This window comes from Zea mays, chromosome 7 (assembly GCF_902167145.1).
Source record: "Zea mays cultivar B73 chromosome 7, Zm-B73-REFERENCE-NAM-5.0, whole genome shotgun sequence".
NCBI lineage: Eukaryota > Viridiplantae > Streptophyta > Magnoliopsida > Poales > Poaceae > Zea > Zea mays.
The window spans coordinates 74,968,969-74,992,886 of NC_050102.1; the positions used below are offsets into that span (position 1 = coordinate 74,968,969).

Below are 23,918 nucleotides of genomic sequence, written 5' to 3' on the forward strand. Positions count from 1 at the left end.
GTAGGAGCATCAAGCCAATCGCCAATCAGACTTTGGCCCCACCTGCAGGCTCGTATCCTTCCCTGAGGCAGGCCTGGGGGCCACTGTCGGTACCCTGAATCAGGGGTACCCCTACTACAGTATAAAGACGTTGTGCTCGTACGGCGTCCGCTAGCCGCACGGTGAACAGCGCCCAACCCCACCAAGTGGACGGCTCAAGTGGCACCACATGGCGAGAAAAGATGATACATCCCAGGATATACCATTTGGACCGGACCTCCACGAAGGAGCACCGGACCCCTGTACGCACAACCAGGACCCCCGATTACGGCCCGGGACTCCCAAGGAAGTATGACCGGGTCCCTTGGATGGGGTCCAGATCCCTCCGAGTGAGGTCCGGACCACAACAAAGTCCTGGGACAGGGGAGACCCTGGCATGAGCAAGGGTCCGGTGCTGACACGTGTCCAGGCCTTATCATGTGCGCTTGCGCTCCCCGCTCAGGCGGAGACCCGCTGCTGCAGCGTGGCTTGTCGCCCGTGACATGAGCCAGCGGGCGGAGCCTGACGTAAGGCCGCACGGTCTCTGCATTTATTGCGGAAAGGACACGCCGCCTGCCCACCTTGCTGACAGGCGATGTGCCCCCTCAGCATTTAATGCGTCCTGTCCACTCCGCTGGCAGGCGGCGCCAGGTCCATCCTGCAGACGGCGCACCTGTCCAGTCCATTATCAAACAGTGCGCCCGTGCCGCACGGCGCACTGTGCTCATCATCCCTTATATGAGAAGCTTCCCCTGCACGCCGATACTACGCAGATCTCGGATGTCAGGGCGCAAGAAGATTGCTCCAGCAGCGAACATTTGTGGCTCCAAGTGCTACATCTTTTATGTTCCTGGGCCCACATGTCAGGGCTCAGTACCTTTGTGTATGCCCCCCTTAGCTATAAAAAGGGGAGGCATGCAACGTTACAACACAAGCTCACTTGGACCGAACTTAGACTCTCAATTCTCATGCTTCCACGGCAATCCAACATACAGTGGAGTAGGGTATTACGCTTCGGCGGCCTGAACCACTCTAAACTCTCGCGTGTTCATGTGCTTGATGTTCGCTTAGCAGGACAGGCAAAACGTTTAAGCCCCTTCCTCATCTTAGGATTTAGAGCGGGTGCACTCCGCCACCCGGCCGGAGAATTCTCTCCCCGACAGAGGGTAATGACGAAGACTTTGTAGATGACGTTGATGAATTTTGAGTCTAACGATGCGTCAGTCACCTTCCTGTGGAAGAGAGTCCATGTTTAATTCCATCGTACTTTGATAATGATACTTGTTTAAGATACTATGATCTGGATGATGTAATAAAGTTACTCTACTCCTTTTTACGTCTTTATTGCATTGTATTTTGATATATTACACTTGTGACGTCAACACGTGTAAAAAATAGATCCTGGCACACATATGCTATGCATTCGGTTTTGCCCCCGAAACTGGGTGTGACAGTGTCGGAAAGGGACTCCAATTTTAATAGAAGAGAGAGAACATTATCATATATTGTAATCTTAACAGCTGAATACATACATGAAAAAACCAGTTCTCAGTATATCCTTGTGTCTCTTGTGTGGCCGTGTTTGTTATTCTACTCTTATATTTACACTCGGTAAACACAAATGACCAGCTCGACGACATCTACTTCGTGCACGTTATTGAGGTCGGCAGGTCGAAACTCGGAACCTATGCAGAGCAATCGGTGTGCAATTTGCAGGCTTACAGTGACGATCTTGTACGGCTGCATAGTGATCTGGCCTTTTTCTTCGTTCGTTTCAAGGTTATACTGTGTGATTGGAGAATAATCATGGAAACCCACCCATGTATGGGGGTTTTCACCATGCCTTCGCATTGCATGTATGTGTTTGACCACGGCTTCGCATCGCAGCTGCAGCAGTGTCGAGTGGCTTTGGCTCAAGTTAAAGGTGGCTTAAAAAGCTATTGCTCCATTCGTTTTGGTTTTTGTAGATAAATTAATTTATTATGTATCCAGACACAATGTACATCACATAGTTTATATCTAAATACGTAGAGAAAACTATAAATCAAAAAAATCAAAGTATCTTATAATTTAGAAAAAAGAGGGAGTACAAACCAATTAGAATCGGCAAACTGAAGATGATAACTCAGCAAATATACTTGGGCATAAAAGATACACCAAACTAAAAACAACAACCAGTCAGGATGCAACTGACAGTTTGGCAGGCGTCCATGACGACATGATATTTTCATGCCCCTGGGCGCTTCTTCAGTGACAGGCATTTCACAAGCCGAATGAAGTACATTGGGAGATTCATCGATAGCTAAATATTAGGAGTAATTTATGTCATGTCATTAGGGCATAAAATTACCACAACAGCCACTCAGAGCACACACATTGAGTGGTCCAAATATTTCCAGCTAGGGAAACTTGCAGAGTAACTGATACGACTACAGCAAAGAGCAGCAGGTTAAGCTAGATTGTTAGGAAAGAGCACCTGCACCTGGCTGTCTCCATTAGTGGATATACGAGACCTGGTACTGAACTGGGTAGCCATTACCGTAATAAGGTCCATGGGCAGGTTGCATCGTGTAAGACGCTGAGGTCATCATGGGAGGAAGATGAACCTCAGCGCCATACACAAACTGCCTCTCGCAAGGATTGAATGGATGCCTCTCTGGGGTTGCTGAGTAGAAGCTCTTGTCAGCAAAGCCTGTAGCACGGGTTGCAAAGGCCGATCCATTGGCACGAGGCCTCTTGGACTGCGGCTTTGCTGCTTCAACAGCCATCCTCTTGTCTGCCTTTGCTTTCTCTAGCTGCAAAACCCTTTTCTGAAGTGGATCCACAGGGTACTGCTGCTCAAGTTTGTGCTCTTCAATGCACTTAATGACAGATTTCAGCGCAGATAACTCACGTTCATTCATCTCATTCTGAAAACAAAAGTGAGCATCAACAGTTTAACAGTAAATACTATGTATTACTACCTCCATTCTTGAATATTTGTCGCTCGCTAGTTCATTTTTGAACTAAAACGTGACAAATAAAAAAGAACGGAGAGAGTATATGTCAAACATCCATATGCGCACAGCCACACAGAAAAGAGAACAAAAAGGTAACATGAACTGCCACAGCTAATTATGGTACAGGATAAAATATTGCAAGAACAGCTAGCAAACTACTAATCAATTGAAAGCAAGCTAGGCTAGCACTCAGCAATCTCGTATATTACTTCTCCACAACCTAACTGAAGCACTGTGATAGCAAGGTTCAATGCCAAATCACTTCAGAATTAACTAGGTCAGTACCCGTGCGTTGCAACGGGAACATATAATACCATGATAACTTATATACAAAATGTGTCTTATATTGTTATAAGAAAATATTTCATAATCCATTTGTGATCCTAGCCATACATAAATTTTGTTATTTTAATTTAGTTGTTTCACTACTACATTGCAACCATCAGTATCATGCAGACTTCGATATATGTCATGATTTGCATGGTCTCATTATTGGAGAGCACGTGCCACACCTGCCGGTAGAAGTTCCGTCGTACATCGTTAGTCATCAGGCACGCACCACCATACACGCTTGCTTAAACAAAAAAATGCAAGTGTGTGTTTGCGAAGAGAATTAAAGGCAGGCCGGCACAAAAGGTACCCCGACGATGGCGAGTGGTCATTGTTGTCGGTCCACCTCTGCTCACCTCCGGTGTCGAGATGACGCCACAATCCTTGATATAATAGTCGTCGAACGCGCGCGATATGGTGAGTACCGATCACTCTTGGCTGGACTGCCAAATGAAGTGCACCCGGGCTCATCAGCGAGGTAGTACACCTGGTCGTTGCACCACCGGATGTGCTACTCCTCTACATACATCTTGTTCGAGGACACTCACACAACAACAACAATGGTCATCATTCCAGCGCACAAGAATTCATGGTCGGTCAGTAGCGACTTACGTGGCAGGTTAGGCTTCAGGTGGATGATGAGCTAGACGGCGTGATGGCGTCGTCGTAGGTTGCGATGCCCAGAACAACCCGAGAGTCGTCGACATTGGCGACGACCATGAGGTCCCCATGTTTGACGATGGACAGCGCGGTGCAGCCGCTCTGGACCACGTCCAAGCGGCGGCTGCGCCGGAGCTTGCCGTACACAGCGGCGCATGGGCCATGTAGGACTGCTTCCAGAGTTCGAACTGGCAGTCGCTAAGTTTCTTCTCGTCGTCGGTGAGCGACGCCAACGCGAGCGCCTCGTGCTAGTGGTGTTTGTTCGGGGTTTCCAAGTAAGAAACATGGATTCATCTTTGGCATTGGTTTATGAAAATGATTTATAAGTTAGATCCATGGAAAAATATTATGGAGAATAAATGTTACACATGCAAAAAAAGTATTTAAGTTGAAAACATTATTCAAACAAAAGAAATTGCATGCAAGGCTCTTCTTTAAATACTACTCCCTCAATCCAAAAATATAATTTAATAATCTCAGTGATACTTATCTACTACTACACATTGTGCAAGGGTAGCAGGTGGGCTTCGAGAGAGATGTATTATATGTTTTTACTATAATAGATGTAGACATAAACACATATGTGGTGTAGTGGACACATATGTGGTGTAGTGGTAGCTACAAACACATTTATTTGAGAGGTCGCGGGTTCGAATCCCCTTGGAGCCTGTTTTTTTAATTTAATTTTAGCTAGGCGTGGGATGCACGTGGGAATGGGAATAAGCTTTGTGGGAGGGGGAATGAGAAAGACAGACAGCTGGGAATGGGAATGGGCTTTGCAGTGAGGACGGAATGGGAATGGCAGAACACGGAATGGGGCAGCCTACCCCTTACCGTCTTAATAGGTAGTAGAGATTAACCATCTTATAATTAAAGACAGAATTAGAGAACAGTTGAAATGAACAAAAGCTTGAATCAAAATATAGAGGGTATGCAGCTGCAGCAAGAGTCCCAGACAAACATTTTGGCGCCTTACAAACTCAGGGAGGTATTCAACTAAGTCGGCATATGAAGCCACTTTTCAAGGTTCCACTCCCTTTGGGCCTTGCGAGGATATTTGGAAGACCTGGGTGCCTAGCAAATGCTACTTTTTTATGTGGCTGGGTGGCACATAATTGCTGTTGGACAGCAGCCCATCCGGCCAAGAGGAATCTTCCTCATTTAGACCTGTGTGTTTATGATCAATAGGAAGAATCCATCAATCATATGCTCGTTAATTGTGTCTTTGCAAGGCAATTTTGGTACTTCCTCCTTCAGTGAATGGGACTGCCTGCACTCTCTGCCCAGCCTTGTGAAATTTCTAAAGTCAGTAAATACTGCGCACAGGAAAGGTCTGAATTCCCTAATTATTCTAGGAGCTTGGACCAAATGGAAGCATAGAAATGATTGTGTGTTCAATGTAAAAGCCCCTCACCTGCCAACAGCTTTAGGCATGGCTGGGGATGAATTGTGCCATTGGAGCATGACTGGGTCGAAAGGCTTAACCATGCTCACTGCCCGGGATGATATAGGTGATTAGAAGTTTTTTTGTCACCATCTAATCCATGTTAAATCATGGCCGTTGATGTTACTTGAGTTGCCATAGGGCAAAGTTTGTGTGTGAATTCTTTTTTTTTTGAGGGGGGGGGGTGCTCTTTGGTGTACTTCTTTTAATAAAATGATGTGCAGTTCTCCTGCGGGAAAAAAAAAGAAACAAAATATGCAGCAGGTTGAGGCCTAGGCTTACGACAGGGCAACCCGAGTCGCCGTTCCAATTTGTTTTGACCGTTGATCCATTTCTAACCATTTTTGAACATGCCACCGAGCGAGGTATACTAAGTTACTAACAAAGCTCGGGGGCCGACAGACAAGGCTGCAAACCTCCTTTACGCTGACGATGCACCCGTCGTATTATCACCAACGGCAAGTGATGTTGCTGCATTCAAGGAAATCATTCACCGCTTTGGCCAGGTAACCAACCTTAACAACAGTTTGATCATGCCAACCAGATGTAGTAACATTGAAGTTCAGGAGTTCTTGCAGACTTCAGGCTGCCCTTTCAAAGATCTTGGTTTGCCCCTCACTCTCAGACGCTTGAAGAAAGTACACTGCCAACCACTAGATAAAGCAGCAGGCTGCCTAGCACATTGGCAAGGTAGACTCCTCAACCATGAAGGACACATTACTCTTGTTGAATCTCCTCAGCCTATCTATTTTCTAACTGCTCTCAACCCTCTCATGGAGGTCCTCAAAGAACTGTACTGTAAAAGTCGTCGCTTCTTATGGGTCAGGGCTCATCCATTTCAGGTGGCAAATACAAGGTAAATTATAATCGTTGTAACCGTCCTACCCAGCTCAGGAGGTGTGGGTATCCTTGACCTCTGCAGGTTCCCAAGACCATTTTGCCTACATTGGCTGTGGCATGCTTGGCACTCTGAAAAAGCAAACTCTGGGTAGGAATGGATGTACCTGTGATGCAACTGATCAGCAACTCTTCAATGCAGCAACAAAAATTACACTTGAGGATGGCGTCATGGCTCTTTTTTGGCATTCAGCATGGCTGGATGGTGCATCACCAAAAGACAGCTCCGGCCAAATTCTTTTCGGCAAGCAAAAAGAACAAAACGATACAACAGGCACTGTAGAACATTATAAATACAGCCATCTTCAGCATGTACACCTCAATGTCAGCACAGCTGATCATATCTATTGGATTTTAAACTCCAATGGTGAATATTTGATAAAATCAGCTTACATGGCACAGTTTCAGGGATCGATAGACACTCAGCTAGAGATGAATCAGTGGTACACTTGGTTGCACATAATCAATACAGCCAATTAGTTTGATCTGCAGTGAGAACTTGGACCGAGGGACAGTTCCCTGACCCTTCAGGCTGGGCTTCCTTCCAATCTGTGTCCATTCGGTTCTGCACAGTGGGTATCTATTGGATGTTCAACACCAATGGTAAATATTTGACAAAATCAGCTTACATGGCACAGTTTGTGGATCGGTAGACACTGAGTTAGAGGTGAATCAGTTGTACACTTGCTTGCAGAGTCAATACAGCTAACTTAGTTTGGTCTGCAAATAGGACTTGGACTGAGGGAGGGTTCCCTGACCGTCATGCTGGGCTTCTTTTCAATCTGTGTCCATTTAAACGCTGAGAGCATGCCTAAGTCATTTGGTTGTTGGCAATCCTGGTGGTATGGAAGCTCTAGAAGGGACGCAATGCTATGATTTTTCATTTTTCAACAGCAGCATTCCACTCAGTAAAGCCTTTGCGAAAAACGAGGCAAGGACCTGGTGCCTTGCAAGAGCCAAGATTTCATGTTTGAACTCATCCTTCTCTATTGATATATGTAGATGAAAGCCAGGAAGGAGTAAATAGAAAGTTAGAGTTATGGCGTCAGATCCTAGAGCCAAAAGGATTTAGAATTAGCAAGACCAAAACCGAGTATATAAGATGTGACTTTGGTACTACAATTAGTGAGAATGGATGTCATCGAATACCAAAGGACACCTTCCGTTATTTGGGATCGATGCTACAGAGAGATGGTGATATTGATGCAGATGTTAGCCATAGGATCAAAGCGGAGTGGATGAAATGGCGTCAAGCATCGGGAATCCTGTGTGACAAGAGAGTGCAACAGAAGTTGAAAGGCAAGTTCTACAGGACGGCGATTAGGCCTATTATGTTATATGGGGCTGAGTGTTGGCCTACTAAGAGACGGTATATCCAACAACTAAGTGTCACAGAGATGTGTATGTTGCGTTGGATATGTGAGCACACAAGATTGGACCGGGTGAGAAACGATGACATACGCGATCGGCTAGGAGTAGCGCCAATTGAAGAAAAGCTTATTCAACACCAGTTGAGATGGTTTGAGCATGTCCACCGGTGACCACCAGAGGCGTCGGTGCACAGAGGCATCATAAGACGGGACAATAATGTGAAGAGAGGTAGAGGGCGACCAAACTTGACATGGAAGAAAGCAATCAAAAGGGACTTGAAGGAATGGAATATCCCAAAGGAGTTGTGTTTGGATAGAAGTGCTTGGAAAGAAGCTATCCACGTGCATGAACCGTGATTAGGCATTTTCCCTTTTAGTGCTCTCAAAAGCTTTTTCCCCTCCCATTTCTCTCTCTTTTTGGTGACTTCTTGTTGGGTTTCAACTCTAGCCAACCCCAACTTGCTTGGGACTATAAGGCTATGTTGATGTTGGTGATGTTGTTGAGACTTCTTACATCTAACCAAAACATAAAAAGGACTAGTATTCAAGAGTGATAAGATGAGAAACAAACTGAGATAAGCTGAACATGCTTTCATTACCATAGGCGGAGCTATGTAAGATGAGAAACAAATTGCGATAAGCTGAACATGCTTTCAGTACTGTAGGTGCTTCAAGAATTGAATGATTCCAAAATTGTGTGGAGCTAGTTTCAACTTACAACATATAAAGGAGGAAATAAACACATCATTGCCTCTAAAAAATCGTGGGAAACCCTAACCCTAACTAGGGTTGGGAGTGCATATATTCAAGCTGAGTAACTGGGCCAAGCCTATTACACTAAGGGTATGCAAGTATTTACACAGGGACTAGCCCTGAAACCCTAACAGTAGTCTAACACCCCCTGCAGTCTCAACTCTATCTTGTATAGATGTTGAGACTGGATCGAAACTCGATGAAAGCACTCGACGGCGGCCCCTTAGTGAAAATGCCGGCGACCTGCAGCGCGGTAGGGACGCTGAGAACCCAAACATCACCGGCGGCGACACGCCCGCGGACGTAGTGTAGGTCGATATCCACTTGCTTCGTGCGTTGATGTTGCACAGGATTGGTGGAGAGGTAGACCGCGCTGACGTTGTCGGAGTAGACGAGGGTGACGCGTTGGAGGGGGCTGGGAAGCTCCTGGAGAAGTTGACGCAACTACAAGGCCTCAACTACGCCGTTGGCCACGGCGCGGTACTTGGCCTCTGCACTGGAGCGGGAGACGACAAGCTGCCGCTTAGCAGCCCAGGAGACGAGGTTGGCGCCCAGGAACACGACATAACCAGAAGTGAACCGACGCGTGTCGGGACAACAAGCCCAGTCAGCGTCGTTGTAGACAACGAGCTCCGACGTCGGGGAGGGTCGAAGTAGAAGCCCATAGTCGAATGGAGCTATGGAGGTAGCGAAGGATCCGCTTAAGAACGGTGATATGAGGCTCTCGGCGGGTGAAGTCCGTAGTCGATGAAGTCGTGGATGTAGCGGAGGGATCCGCTTAAGAACAGTGAGATGAGACTCTCGTTGGTGTGCATGTGAAGGCACACCTGCCGGACGGCGTAGGCGATGTCTAGCCTGGAGAAGGTTAGATACTGTAGCGCGTCGGTGAGGCTCCGGTAGGCTGTCGCGTCGTCGACTGGGGGCCCGTCATCATCAGAGAGCTTCGCCTGAGTGTCGACAGGCGTCGAGCAAGGCTTGCATCGGACATGCCATCCCGCTCCAAGATGTCGAGAGCATACTGGCGTTGGTGCAGGAAGAGCCCCTAGGACCATCGTTCGGCGGTGATGCCGAGGAAGTGGTGAAGTCCTAGGTCCATCGCGAACTCCGTTGAAGGGCGGCGACCGTGCACTGAAGAAGGTCGATAATGGACGTCGTGAGCACGATGTCGTCGACGTAGAGTAAGAGGAAGATGGTGTCATCGCCACGTCGGTAGATGAACAGGGACGTATCCGACTTGGCCTCGACAATGCCGAGGGAGGCCAAGTAGGAGACGAAGCGACTGTACCAGGCCCGCGGCACCTGATTGAGGCCGTACAGGGAGCGGTTCAGCCAGTACACCAGGTCCAGACCAGCGGGTCAACAAAATCGGTGGACTGGCTGCAGTAGACTGTGCCAGTCAGAGTGTCGTGGAGGAAGGCATTCTTGATGTCGAGTTGATGGATCACCCAGTCCCGAGAGGGCGAGGGAGAGAACAGTCCGAACGGTGGCGAAGTTAACGGTGCCAAAGTCCACATCGGGGTGCTGGGTGAAGCCCCGAAGGACCCAACAGGCCTTGTAGCGGTCGAGTGAGCCATCCGAGGATAGCTTATGTCGGAAAATCGACTTGTTGGTAACCACATTGGTGTCTGGTGGTCGTGGCCAAGTGTGGTTGGATAGCAAGGTCGCGTACTCCTCCATGCCGCGACACCAATGGGGATCGGCGACGGCGGCGCTAACGGAGGGAACAGGGGAGGCGTCCGAAGGAGCATTGGTCGTCAGTATCAACCAATCGACGGGGGCGAAAAACGCCGACGGGGCAACGAGTCACCATGGGGTGGACATGACCGGGGTCACGGTGGATGGCGACCGAGTGGTACACCAGAGGCTCGGTGCGAGAACGAGCAGGCAGGTCGACGGGAGCCGAGGGCGCGGCCTGTTCACGACGGTGGTAGACGAGGGCAGGGTCGACAAAGCGAGCCGCGCTCGTTGACGAGGTCGCGCGTGGCGCGGGCGGTGTCGACGGGGCCACGCGTGGCGCGGGCGGGGTCGACGGGGCCACACGTGACGCGAGAAGAGACGCGAGCGAAGGGCATCGAGGCCGCGAGAGGTGAGGATAGAGGCGTTAGCGGAGGCGTCGGAGCCACGTGTGGCGTGGGTACCGACGCAAGGCAGGGTGTCTAGGCCGCATGTGGTGCGAGTAGACGCGCAAGTGGTGGCGTCTGAGCCGGGGGAGGGTGGTCGAGAGCGACCAGAGTGGAGGGGGAATCGGATCAGACTCAAGGAGAGTCGAGATTTGTGGGTGGTGAGGAGCTAGCAAGGGCAAACACATCTTCGTCAAAAACGTGACGAGAGATGAGGATGCGGTGGGAGAGGAGGTCAAGACAGCAGTACCCCGTGTGGTCAGGGGAGTAACCGAGGAAAAGGCAGCGAGTGGAGCGGAGAGATAGCTTGTGGAGAGTGGTGGTGGAAGTGTTGGGATAGCAGGCACAGCCGAACACACGAAGGTATTCATAGGAGGGGGTTGTGCCATAAAGGGCAAAGTGGGGATTGGGGTGTCTCACCGCCTTCGAGGGGAGGCGGTTGAGGAGATGTGTAGAAGTAGTGTTCAGGGCCTCTACCTAGTAGCTAGCAGAGAGAGACGCCTGAAAGAGGAGGCGGCGGATCATGTTGGTGGTGGTGCGAATGATGCGTTCGGCACGGCCATTCTGGGGAGAGGAGTAAGGGCACGAGAGACGCAACTGAACGCCATGGGAGAGGGAGGAGCGAGAGGCGTTGTTGTCGAACTCGCGGCCATTATCACACTAAAGGGCACGAACTGGACGACCGAACTAAGTGGAGACCCAGGCGAAGAAGTAGGTGTGGGTGCCGAACGTGTCGGACTTCAGCCAAAGCGGAAAAGTCCAAAGAAAGTGAGAAAAATCATCCAAAATCACCAAGTAGTATTTATATCCGGAAAGACTGAGTACAGGAGAAGTCCAGAGATCACAATGAACTAGATCAAAAGTCTGCTCAGCCCGAGTAGTAGTAGTAGTAGTAAACGGGAGACGAGTATGTCGGTCTAGTTGACAAGCATGACAAAGGCCCTCAAAATGTCCCCTACTACATAAAATGTCTAAACTACTGGTGAGCTTAGTCATGACGCCAGGTGCTGGATGGCCAAGACGACGATGCCAATTGGTGGAGGTGGAGTCCAGAACGGGTGGGGAGGATGATGGAATAAGTCATGTGGTCTTCGTGTGGAGGACAGCATCTCTATTTTTGTGGTGTGGAGGACAGTCCGCACAGCATCTCTGTTGTAGGACAACAGCAACATCAGTCTTTTGACTGCAAAGACAGCGGGCTGTAGGCATTTCCTTTTCCATTTTTTAGTTTTTGGAGGACAGCAGCTTGCTACAATTTTCTTTTGACTAGAGTACAACAGCACCTAGTGGTTAGTGCAGTTTGTAGGACAGCATATTCGCATCTCTAGGAAGCATATGCTGCAGCCCCTTGGACTATAAATATGTATCCCAACCCTTAGATGGGTATGACATTGTGTAGTGTTTGAGAAAATAAACAAAAAAACGCCCCAACTCATAGTGTCAACCTGTCGATGAGAGTAAGAGTCCCTTTGCTTACAATTGGTATCAGAGCCAAGTTATCTTGCATCCTAAACATCTCTTGCTCATCTCCTTCCCGTGCCTCTCCCTATACTCAGTCGAAAGCAAGAGCTCCAACTATTCCTTCCTCCCCTGCTCAAACGAGCAGCCTTTCATCTGAGAAAGCCTCTTCCACACGCAGCGACCCCTCGCTAGCACACCATGTCTCTACGCTCGATCACTTCGAGTGCGCGGCGCCAGCAGGAAACCGAGGTCGCCGCTGCACAAGAACGCGGCGGCAGCTGCAGCGACAGCGGCGAGGCAGCACAACTAGCGGCTGCGGAACTGGCAGCAGCGAGAGCGAAAGTAGAAGCAGCGGAGACGGCGGATGCTAGCCGTGTGGCGGCGGCAGAGCTCGAGGCTCTGCGCGGCAGTAGCGCCGGCAGCTCTGTTTCCGGCGACGGCAACACCAACGACGAGCTCAGGCTGGCAAGGGAGGCAGCGCAAGAGCAGGCGGCACAATGGGCAGTCGCGCACCCCCATGGGGGCGCGCGTGGCAGCAGCCTTGATGGGCGCGGACGCGCCGACGATGCTTCCAATGGCGGCGGCCAGGTCGACGGAGATCGCGACCTCTACAGGCAGCGCAGCTCTCCCTCCCGGATCGGTACCATGGTCACTGTGGGGGTCCAGGCCGTTGTCAGGGACATCGGTCCCGGCGGTGGGTGGCCTACCCTCACCAAGACCAACTACGTTGAGTGGGTCGCGGTGATGAGGGTACGGCTCCAAGTTCGCCACATGCGAGAAGCAGTTCAGTACGGCGACGTCGACTACTACGAGGATCGACGGGCGCTAGATGCCCTCATTGCTGCAGTCCCGCCCGAGATGCAGTTTTCACTTTCCCAGAAGCGAACAGCCAAGGAAGCCTGGGACGCCATCGCTGCGACCCGCATCGGTAGCGATCGTGCCTGCAAGACCACACCGCAGGCACTTCGCAAGGAGTGGGAGAACCTGGCCTTCAAGGCAGGTGAGGATGTTGATGACTTTGCTCTTCGCCTCAACACTCTGTTGTAGAAGATGGTGCATTTCGGCGACGACACCTATGATGAGGAGAAAGCCGTCGAGAAGCTCTTCTCTTGCATCCCCGAGAAGTATAAGCAGATCGCTCGCTCAATCGAGTCTTTGTTAGAGCTCTCCACGATGACGATCGAAGAAGCGAATGGTCGTCTCAAGGTCATCGACGGCGACGAACCACAGGCCCTCTGTAGGCCTATCACCATCGGCGGGAAGCTACATCTCACTAGGGAGCAATGGGAGGCCTGCCAGGGTGACAAGAAGGGGGAGTCCTCGACGCAGGGCCGCAAACGCGGCAAGCCGCGCAAGGCGCGCGGAAGAGCCCAGGTCAGGGCGCGAGGACAAGCTGAGGGTGGTGCCCGCGGAGGCGCCCAAGGCGGCGCCGTCGGCAATAGGGATGAAAGCGGTAATTCGAACGGTTAGAACAAATTTAATATTTTAAAATAGATATGCATAAAATTTAATGTTGATTTTTCTTATGTTATCAAGCACATTTGTACAAATATGAATAAAATATTACACAAATTGTTTTATGTATTATTTGCTCCCTACAACACCAAACGTTGAAAAAATTACCGAATTTGTTTCTGAATCCATACCGAAGTTTATATCTATTATTTGAGAAAATATAGGATGAATTTGAGGTTTACCTTTTATTAATCTTTACAAGCTGGATGTTAAAAACAAGAATACAAATTTGTATTGTAGATTCTATATCCTATTTATTCGCAATCAAAGAAAAATGACTAAAACACTGATTACCCAATAAATACCGTTTCCGACCGTTTTCATCCCTAGTCGGCAACAAGAAGCCGACACGAGATAACGACTGTCACAACTGTGGCAAGCTTGGCCACTGGGCCAGGGAATGTCGGCAGCCACGACACGGCCAGGCCAACGTCGCACAGGCGGAGACAGAGGCTCTGCTCCTAGCACACGAAAGCATCGAGCTACCTCCAGCGGCACCGGGCGCAGCGGCACTCCTCCACCTTGATGAGTCGAAAGCACGCGCTTTCCTCAGCGACGGCTCCAGCAACGACATGATCGAAGGATGGTGCCTCGACACCGGCGCCACTCATCACATGATCAGCCGACGGGAGTTCTTCACCGCGCTCGACTCTAGCGTCCGAGGTTTTGTCAAGTTTGGGGACGCCTCCGGCGTAGAGATCAAGGGTGTTGGCTCAATCGTATTCACCGCCGCGTCTGGAAAGCATAGGCTGCTCACCGGAGTCTACTACATCCCTGCGTTGAGGAACTCTATCATTAGCTTGGGACAGCTGGATGAGAACAGTTCGCGCGTGGAGGTCGAGCAAGGAGTCATGAGGATCTAGGACCCCTCTCGTCGCCTTCTTGCCAAGCTACGCAAGAGTCCAAATCGGCTTTACATCCTCAATGTGAAGGTGACACAACCTTGCTGCCTTGCTGCTCGTCGGGAGGACGATGCATGGCAGTGGCACGAGCACTTCGGGCATCTTAACTTCGAGGCCCTGAAGCGGTTCAGTGCCAAGGAGATGGTACGAGGCCTGCCGTGCCTTGACCATGTGGAGCAATTCTGCGATGTCTGTGTGTTGACAAAGTAGAGACGGCTCCCCTTTCCCCAGCAATCGAGCTTCCGAGCCAAACAGAGGCTCGAGCTCGTGCATGGGGACTTGTGTGGCCCGGTGACACCAGCCACACCATGAGGACGACGCTACTTCTTGTTGCTCGTCGACGACCTCTCCCGCTACATGTGGGTGATGGTCCTTGGCAGCAAGGGAGAGGCTGCGAACGCCATCAAGCGTGTGCATGTCACTGCGGAGGGATGGGAGGACCAAGACACCTACTGAGGTGACCGGTAGAGTGGAGTCGTTCCCAATGACGATCGAGGAGGGATGGGAGGAATGAGGGGGATGAGAGCGAGATAGCATGCCCGCAGTGGAGGTGGTGTGGTAGGACGCACCGGAGTCGACCACCCAGTCGGAGGGGGTGGTGTCATCGCCATGGTGCTAAAGGCGGCGACGAAGGAAGTTGAGTCCCATCCTCCAGCCAGCGAGGACCAAGATATCGGGGTGGGGGTCCTAGAGGCGGGAGCTAGGGCGGAGCCGGAGTCGTCAGGGGCACACCGTAGGGGGCGCTGTCAAGAGGGCCAGCGTAGGAGGACGAGCCGACGAGGCAAGGAGGCAGCCGGGGCCTGGCCCGGCCACATGATGGTCCCGGTCCAGGGGTTGTAGAACGACGGTCACGCCTAGCCACCACCCCGACCGGAAAGACCACCCCGGGTGGAGCCGCCACTCTTGTGGCCACCCTTGTGGGGACGACGACCTCTGTCGACGATGGGAGCCGGACAAGGGTCCGCAGGGACAGCGGGGAGAGGGTCGGGTAGGAGCCCTGGTCGACAAAGGGCGAGGAGCCTAACCGCCAGAGGAGCACTGTAGAGGGCCGGGGCGAGAGCGGGTGCCTCAGTCTCCATGGTGAGCTCCTCGAGGAGAAGCTCGTTACAGACAACGTGGAAGTTGGGGAAGAGCACGATCCTCTTGATGAGAGACTTCAGGTGGCCGTAGTAGGGTCTGAGGCACGCAGAAGGTTCAGCGCCACGGTACGATCGGCGATGGGCTCGCCGAGGTCGTGGAGAGTCTGCCATGCTCTTCATCTGGCGGCAGTACTCACCTACGGAGAGATCCCCCTGAGAGAATAGGTAGAACTGGGCACCGAGGTGGACTGCCGAGCCTCCCGGTTCCCGAGGAACTGCCCCTCGAGAGCGAGTCATCGCTGGCGAGCGGTGTCCGCCTGGTCGCGGACAATATCCTGTAGCTCGACGGTGATGGTGTCGTTGAGCCACGAGAGGACCACACTGTCCATCTAGAACCACGATGGGGATAGCGGGGCGACGGGGTCATCGAGGACGTGGTCGGCGAGGGCGAACCGCCGAAGCGTGAGGATCACCTGAGCGCGCCAACGCGGGTAGTGGGAGGACGTCGGGCCCAACACAACGAACACCAGGGACCGAATGTTGTGAACTCGGCGGCATGAGCGTGGAGGGAGGTGATGGTGTCGACGTCGAGCCCGGAGGCATGGGGAGTCTCAGGGGCCACTGGCGAAGGGGTGGGAGTGCAACCAAGGAGGAGGCGCTACGCAGCGGCCATATGAGTGGTCAAGGCGGCGCCCATGGCGCACTCTTGCTCCAACGCGAGGGTCATGGCGCGCTCGCGCTCCTGGGAGGCAGCGACGGCGGCGCTGGATGGTGGCGATAGCCGCAAGCAACACGGAGGAAGCTGGTGGAGGAGGCGGCGACGTCGGTCCATGTGGGAGCGACGAGAGCGAGAAAACCCGATGGGGAACGCCAGCCACACTTCTGAGAGGCACCGGGGAGAAAGTGCTAGTCGGGGAGGAGGCGTTGGCCGGCGGAGACGTCGACGACGGCGGCGTGAGGACCGGCAGCAATGGTAGGGCTGGCCGAATCCGCGCCAGAGAGGGACGCGGAGGTGAGGAACAGGGCCACGCCCAGGACGTCAGTGGCAACCAGGCCAGCAGCGGCGTCCGCGCCTGGGCCGGTGGTGGCGTCCGTGCCGGCAGCGAGCTAGCTGGGTGAGACGCGCCATGGGGGTCGGCGACTGCAGGGGCCGACGACGGGCCGCTAAAGGGCTGGGGGCTCCGACGACGGGCGCTGCTGGGCGCCGACGGCGCTGTTGAAGTTGGCGGCTGGGTGAGCAGGGAGGTGCCGACGGCTGGAGAGCAGAGGACAGCCAGCGGCTAGGGAGAGAAAAAATAACCTAGCTCTATACCATGTGGGAAAACCTAACCCTAACTCTAACTAGGGTTGGGATTGCATATATATAAGCTGAGTAATTGGGCCAAGCCCATTACACTGAGGGTATGCAAGTAATTACATAGGGACTAGCCCTAAAACCCTAACAGTAGCCTAACAAAAATATTGAAAAACATTCCCAAAGAAAGGAAGCAACTATTCTAGCCTGTTTCTAGACAAAATAATTAATAACAGCATGAGAAGCAATGATTTCAAGTTGTCTGATTAATCACGATTAATCAGTTTGGTCGGCCTAGAAGCCTCAATTACGCACAGCGACTAGATTAGTTCCACTGGTCGTCACGGCGCCCGACTAGTCGGTGCCTAGACGCGATTAATCGCCCGACTTGGAGAAGCACACAACCAGCGACCAGCCGGCCATTTACTTTTAATTGGGCTATGGCCTGCAGACTTTTGGCCTAGCTACAGAGCATATGAAACAGCAACCCCTGAAAACCCTTAACCCTAACGTAGCAGCTGGCTTCCCTGGCGGCTGGCTTTTCTGATCTTCCCTGTCCCTGGCGACGGACTCTCCTCATCTGCTCATCTTCCTTGGCGGTTGATTCGTTTCATCCTCCATTTGTCTATCTCCAGCATGAGCAATTTGTCTGAAAGTTTGTACCTGTAGTCCTATATCGAACTACAACTACTGATCCCTTCTGTTGCTTCCCTCATGTTCCTGTATCTTGTATTCCTGTTACACTCTTGCATTCCTGTTAGACTTGGATTGGTCTCTTCGTTGATTCCAGTTCCAACAAACAAACAAACACTATCCAGTATTCTAGTTTCAATTGTCCACTGTCCAGTAACTCCAGTTTCCAGTATTGGTAATTTAGTATTTTAGTACTGCAGTCTGTAGTTTTAATTCCAATTGAAACACTCTCCAGTCTCCGGATCTACTTCTACTATACTTGTGTTGTGGACTCGTGGCCTGATTGGTGACTGGCTGATTGCCTGTACTGACTACTGAGTACTGTCTAAACTCTATACATATATATAATATACGCCCTGGATATACATGGGACGACTAGACGAACGATTAGGGGCGACCAGGTCCGACTGGTCGTCCAGGTCGTCGCCCTAATCGCCTGGTTGATTGGTGAGGACAACCAAACGACCAGACGACTTGAAATCATTGATGAGAAATACTCAAAATTAAGGCTGAGCAGGGAAAAATCATAGTATGCTACAGTCCATTATGCCAATGAGCAAAATACCTTATTAGACTTCTCAAGAAGGGGGCTTCCTAACAAATTTTTCACAGGTTTTGAAGAGTAATCATTTTGTTATGTACAGGGGCAGTTTTTAAAATTCTACAAAAAAACATTACAAAATTCAAACTAAAATGACAAATGTACCTGTGCTCCAGGAGAAGTTTTGACATTCCTGGCGTGTGACATTTTCTTAACATCCCTTAGATATGCTTTAAGAAGGTGTACTGGTTCAAATTGTTCAGTAAGCTCAAACACATAAGCCAAATTAATTGCATCAATAGGTCTTCCACTTTCCACCAGAACTTCAATGACACCTGATTTCAAGAATATGCATTAATAAATCACTTATTCTTCAAGGAGAAAATATTCTAATTTGTGAAAAATAAAACAAAATAAAATATAGAAGGGTAAAATCACAGAGAAAAAAAGGAAAAATAGAAGAAAAAGGGAAATCCTAACAACATGAAAAAACCCATGGTGAATACATTGTTAAGAACTATGATGCACTCACACTTCACTTTGTCAGATGCTGCATTGGACACCAATATGGTGCCAACACAGATCTATGAACTTTCGAATAATTAAAGCCCCAAAAAAAGTAATTTTATTAATAGAAACTTCAGCAACATGACCAGCTTGACAAGCAACCCCTCCTCCATGGACAACCCTGGTCCCCACACCTCATTACACTCTCCCCTTATTCAACTGCACCTGCAGGTCAACACCATTGCTTCTCTGGTCTCTCTAGCTTGATTCAAGAACTCCCCTCGTACCGACGCAAGAATGCTGCTCCTCCACGATTTGGCTTGGCCCCTTGATTCCTTGCAGAAAACTAGATGTCCGACTAATAGATGACTAATCATGATTATTTGTCCGATCAGGCCATCTGGACGACTAGTTGGGTGAGCCCAAGAAATTTGTATGGTGGATTGGTCAACCCTGAGCTGGCAAATTAGGTTTATAGTGTTCCTGTTTGTGTGTGTATATATTGCTGTGAAGAGGAGGGGAGGAGCAGCAGGTGCTGTTTTTCCACCGCTAATCGACCACAATGGACGCTTAATCGTGATTAGTCATTTGATCAGTGGTCTTACAACTAGCCCCGAACATACGATCTGATAACAATAATGTGAAGTGGAGATGTAAGTTCAGAATAACTAGTTACACTAGAGCCAGAGCGGTGAAAATCAGTCATCAGGGAATCAATCTATATCATGAGGCCGTAAGGTGACAATATGTATTCTTCTCAACTCAAAGCTTAAGCTAGGGCTGACACAAAAATAAAATGGAAGGTGTCATTGTCATGCGCTGCTAAGTTCTTCCAGACCTCCTGGTAGTGTTGACTCATCAAGCATGGTCAATGAGGAAGCACAGAGCAGAAATGTCACCACTAGAAAAAATTAGACCATGGATAAACATAAACAGGATGCTATAATCCAGAGAATGTTTTATTCAGGAGGTTCTTGACTTCATTCATTGTTTTAATTTTATACAGCTGACCACAAAATTCACCTAATTTGTGTTCTGTATATTTAGTTATTTTTTCAATGTTGCAGGAAATGCACACTACAGTACTACACTATCAATATCAAGAGCCATATACATTTTGCCCGAATTTTTTGCAATTTAACACTTTTTCAAAAAAATGATTGGACATTTGGATGACTTAATGTCGTTTTTGGACCCTTTGCTCGACGCCATAGGCCATGACGCCGGGATAGCGATAAGGTCGGACTGCTACTGGTCCTGTACCTGGAAGTAGCTTGATGCGATGATCATGGTGTCATGGTGGAGGAAGGCCCTGAGGTTCATTAAAGAGGCTGGAAAAAGACGCCAACAATGCCTCGAGCAGCTGGTGTGCACTGTCAATGGAGGAGCAGCAAGGTGCAGCACCCCCGATGCCAGTCCAGTGCACCAACCGTCCATCCCGCCAAAACGCCATAGTGAGCTTGTCATAGTTGCAGACAATGGGCCTAATGAACATAACCATTCTACCCCTAGCACTACATCAAAGCCATCCAGGGGTAGAGAGTAGCATGTAGTCTTGAAATCTTCATTGCCGATGATGATTAGAGTACTGGAACAGATTCCTCCACTCATAACCTTGTCCCCATTAGCAACTTTGACCAATATGCCCACTGTTGGAGTCATGTTCAACCCAAGACTTGAGACTACTGCGTCACGGATGAAAGAATGTGTTGATCCGGAGTCTACCAGAGCGATCAAGGGAACACCATTGATGGAGATGTGCAGTTTCAGAGTATCAGCAACCTCTATGTCTGTAAGAGCGTGAAGGGAGATTCCCAATTCTTGAATGATAGTGTCCTCTGTCTCTGACATGGCCTTCCGGGCCGGATCCGCCGCTACCCTGCTATTCTGTCGCGGACGAGGCCACCATGACCGGCGCAGACGCGTGCGCTACCGTCGGCCTCCCTGGCAGGCCTCCTCGACATCCGGACAATCAAAGAAGCAAGAAGGTCGGTCTGCTGGTGCTCTTTTGTTGTGTTGCCCCGCCGACCGTTGACGCTCGAACGTCGACCCCTCCCAAAGAACAGGCTATTGCTGCGTGTCTCCCGACCACAACCACCTCGACTTCGACTACCTCGGCATCCAGGGGCTATCATCTTCTCAAAGTCCACACCGGTCTCTACTCCAACCGCAGCATTCGCACCCTCACGACGCTGCGACTGCAGGGGGATATCAACCCGTCGGCTCCTACCTTCGGCTTTTACTCCAGTATCATCGTGTGCGGTGCTTCGTTGCGACTGCAGGGGGATGTTAGACTTGATGGAATAAGTCTTGAGCATCTAGAGGACAGCCTGCTTTTGACTGTCCTATGTAGTCTTTTAGCATCTAGAGGACAGCAGTCGCTTTTTGACTGTCCTCTGTAGTCTCTTTAGCATCTAGAGGACAACAGTCGCTTTTTGACTGTCCTCTGTAGTCGCTTTAGCATCTAGAGGACAGCAGTCGCTTTTTGACTGTCCTCTGTAGTCTCTTTAGCATCTAGAGGACAATCCTGTTGTGTAGTGTGTGTGAGAAGGTGTGGTAGTGCAGCCCCTAGGGCTATAAATATGTGTCCCCAACCCCTCTAAGGGTATGGCATTGTGTAGTGTTTGAGGAAATAAACAGAAAATTGCCCCAACTCATAGTGTCATCCTCTTGATGAGAGTTAGAATCCCTCTACTTACAAGACTGTGGGGGGCACCACTGTTGAGCTATCGACTCATTAGGGTTAGGGTTCTGTGTCTATATGTAACCACCACCTCTATGCAATACAATCAAACCATTCCATTCTCCAACACATGTGCCTAAACCTTGACTTGTGGTTTTTGTTGTGTTTTAACTCTAGCCTACCCCAACTTGCTTGGGACAAAAAGGCTTTGTTGTTGTTGTTGAAAAGACTAGCATCGTTAACTAAGTTTAGCAGGCAGAAGTGAAATTATATTTCCTATATTGAAAATACGTGAATTGTAATGCACTTTTTTTGTGGGGAAGCGGGGGGATCTTGCCCCCTTCCTTCTAACAACTATTCACAACATCCACTAACAAGCAAACAAGAAAGTAAAAACTACATAGAAATTGACAGCCACCAAAGTAACATAAGTGCAAAAACATGTCCTATGAATATTTGTCAAGCATTTTAATAAGCTGAAAGAATACAGGTTTTTCACAGATGTTCAATGTTGTTTGAGATAGATAAACCATTAGTCCACCACAGCACTGACCTGGCATTTTCTGCGACAACCCAAGCAATCGACAAAGTTCAGGTGTCTGACGACGACGACTGACATATGGAAGCAATTTGCACAAGTCATCTTCATTGAATTCAGCAGAAATACCAAAGGTTGCCAGGAGTTGAAGAAACGCATGAGCTTCAAGACAGTTCCCATTGCTAGCATCAATGTCAAGATTATCTAACTTGGACTTCCACTTAAATGCAATCGTCTTTGCTCGCTCTATGATATTAGTTGTAAGCATGTGCCTCTCCAAAGAAGAACAAGTTATATCATTAGAGTGCAGTTGTCCAAGTGACTCCATCAACATCAAACATGTCCTTCTAACACCCAGAAGGTCACCATCCTTTTTTCCATCTAATACAAGATTATCTCCAGAATAAAAGTCTTCCAGGGAATCCAACACCAGGCCATAAGGATGAGATGTTTTCTTCAGTGCACTAGGAATTTCCTCGCGGATGGCTGCCAAGTTCTTCCTGTTGTCGGATATGAACTTATGAAGCCCGTTCACATTCATTTCCTCACAGAGTGCAACAAGCTCAGAACGAGGCCTCACTGCAGCATTATCAACTTGCAAGTGCACACTCTCCTCAGAAGCCGGTTTAGGCCACTTGACACCAAGATTATCCAGTGCCTTGTTCATTGGGTTGATGGAAGGAACAGGTAAGGAAAGCCTGGACTTGCTAAAGATCATAGCTAATGCAGCTTCCCTCTTCTCCTGCAACCTCTCCAAAGAGGTCAGTTCCTTGGCCACAACAGCTGCCTCCCGCTGCTCCAGCATCTGCTCTGATTTTGCGACAGTCTCCTGGAACTCCTTCTCCTGCTCTTTTAGCTCGTCAAACTTTTTCTTGAGGGATTGTTCAAGACCACGAAAGTGGTCTTCAAGCTGCTTCCACTTGAAGTTCATGCAGAAAGCGCTCTGGCTCTCAAGCTCAGCGAATGCCTCCTGAAGCTGTTGTATCTTGGAGCTTGTCGAGTCCATAAGAGCCGCGACAGACTCCATTTCAGACATGGCGAACGCTCCTGCAAGAAAGAAGACAGCACGTCCGAAAGAAGAAAACACTCACAACCTTACAAATCATATCAATTTCTCCAATTAAATCAAACATCTGAAAGCCCTCACAAAGCAACTACTTTTATTTCAAGAACACAGGCACACAGCACTACACGCAAGCATCTACAAGGCGTTCCTAGATTTCCACAGAAAGATGTAAAAACGCGGATGGGAATGAAGGTCAGCTCCCACTCGAGAAAATTGGATTCTCGATGGACCAAACTAATCAAGGTTTCTACCCCACCACGAGGCTACCCAAATACTAATAAATGGGAAGGAAAATGACTGGATCTGAGACTGAGAGCAAAATCGGGCACTCACCCTATAACAAGACGGGCAGGCGCTGGCGGCCGCTGCTGGCCCCCGTCCTCGCCTCCGGGTCAAGAGATCGAGGGGGTGGCCAGCGGTCGTCGATGAAAGAGAGGAGGGGAAAGGAAGATGAAACCCTAGCCGGCTTCCTTTTCCGCTGTGAGCGGAACGGGAATGTGGGGAGCGGCAGGCTGGGAGTGTTTGCCCGGGCCCCGGGGCGAGCAGATAGGGCTGGACAATTTTTTTCACCAAAATGGAAAAATCAAACCAAAATATTAAAAGCCGAACCAAAGTTTAGTGTTCAGTGTCGCGGTTTTGATTTTGCATTTTGTAAATTTTGGATTATGGGTTTTTATACCGTAGCAAAACGAATTATCCAAACCTAGGTTAGAACTATCTTCTTTCCAAAGTCCTCAAAACAATAACTTAACCCTTATTTTCTAGTCTATTTCAAGTGTTACCGGCCGAACACCAAAGATCACCTTCGGCTAGAACTGTTATGGACGCAAGTATGAAGACACCAGCTTTAAATCAACAATGTGTATGCGTGGTTGACGAAGTAAGACGAAGCTATAAAAATCTTCGAGGCTTGCTTAACAAGACAGCAAGAAGAAAGGACAGTAATACCCTTAGTTTATTCATTAGTCCAAATGTATAAGGTTAAGGGCATAAATATATTTTTTGTCGGAACTGTACCCCACGCATATAAATAGAGGAATAGTGTCAT

At 49.6% G+C, this 23,918-nt stretch overlaps 1 protein-coding gene across 2 annotated transcripts; it reads right to left on the bottom strand.

Annotated features, from left to right (window-relative positions):
- Nucleotides 1-2,102: 2,102 nt before the first annotated feature.
- LOC103632462 (FRIGIDA-like protein 3) lies at nucleotides 2,103-23,609 on the bottom strand. Of its 2 annotated transcripts, XR_004851443.1 has the most exons (5): nucleotides 23,204-23,476; nucleotides 21,820-22,851; nucleotides 18,242-18,411; nucleotides 3,704-4,301; nucleotides 2,103-2,927 (listed from the first exon to the last, which is right to left on the bottom strand). XR_004851443.1 is itself a non-coding variant. In XM_008654272.4 (4 exons), exons 2-4 carry the CDS (start codon nucleotides 22,838-22,840, stop codon nucleotides 2,514-2,516), a joined length of 1,605 nt encoding a protein of 534 aa, XP_008652494.1. In that variant the 5' UTR covers nucleotides 22,841-22,851; nucleotides 23,204-23,609; the 3' UTR covers nucleotides 2,103-2,513. The 2 variants fall into 2 exon arrangements, 1 of the variants encoding a protein (XP_008652494.1); XM_008654272.4 differs by lacking the exon at nucleotides 3,704-4,301 and having other exon boundaries at nucleotides 23,204-23,609.
- Between the last annotated feature and the right edge of the window lie 309 nt (nucleotides 23,610-23,918).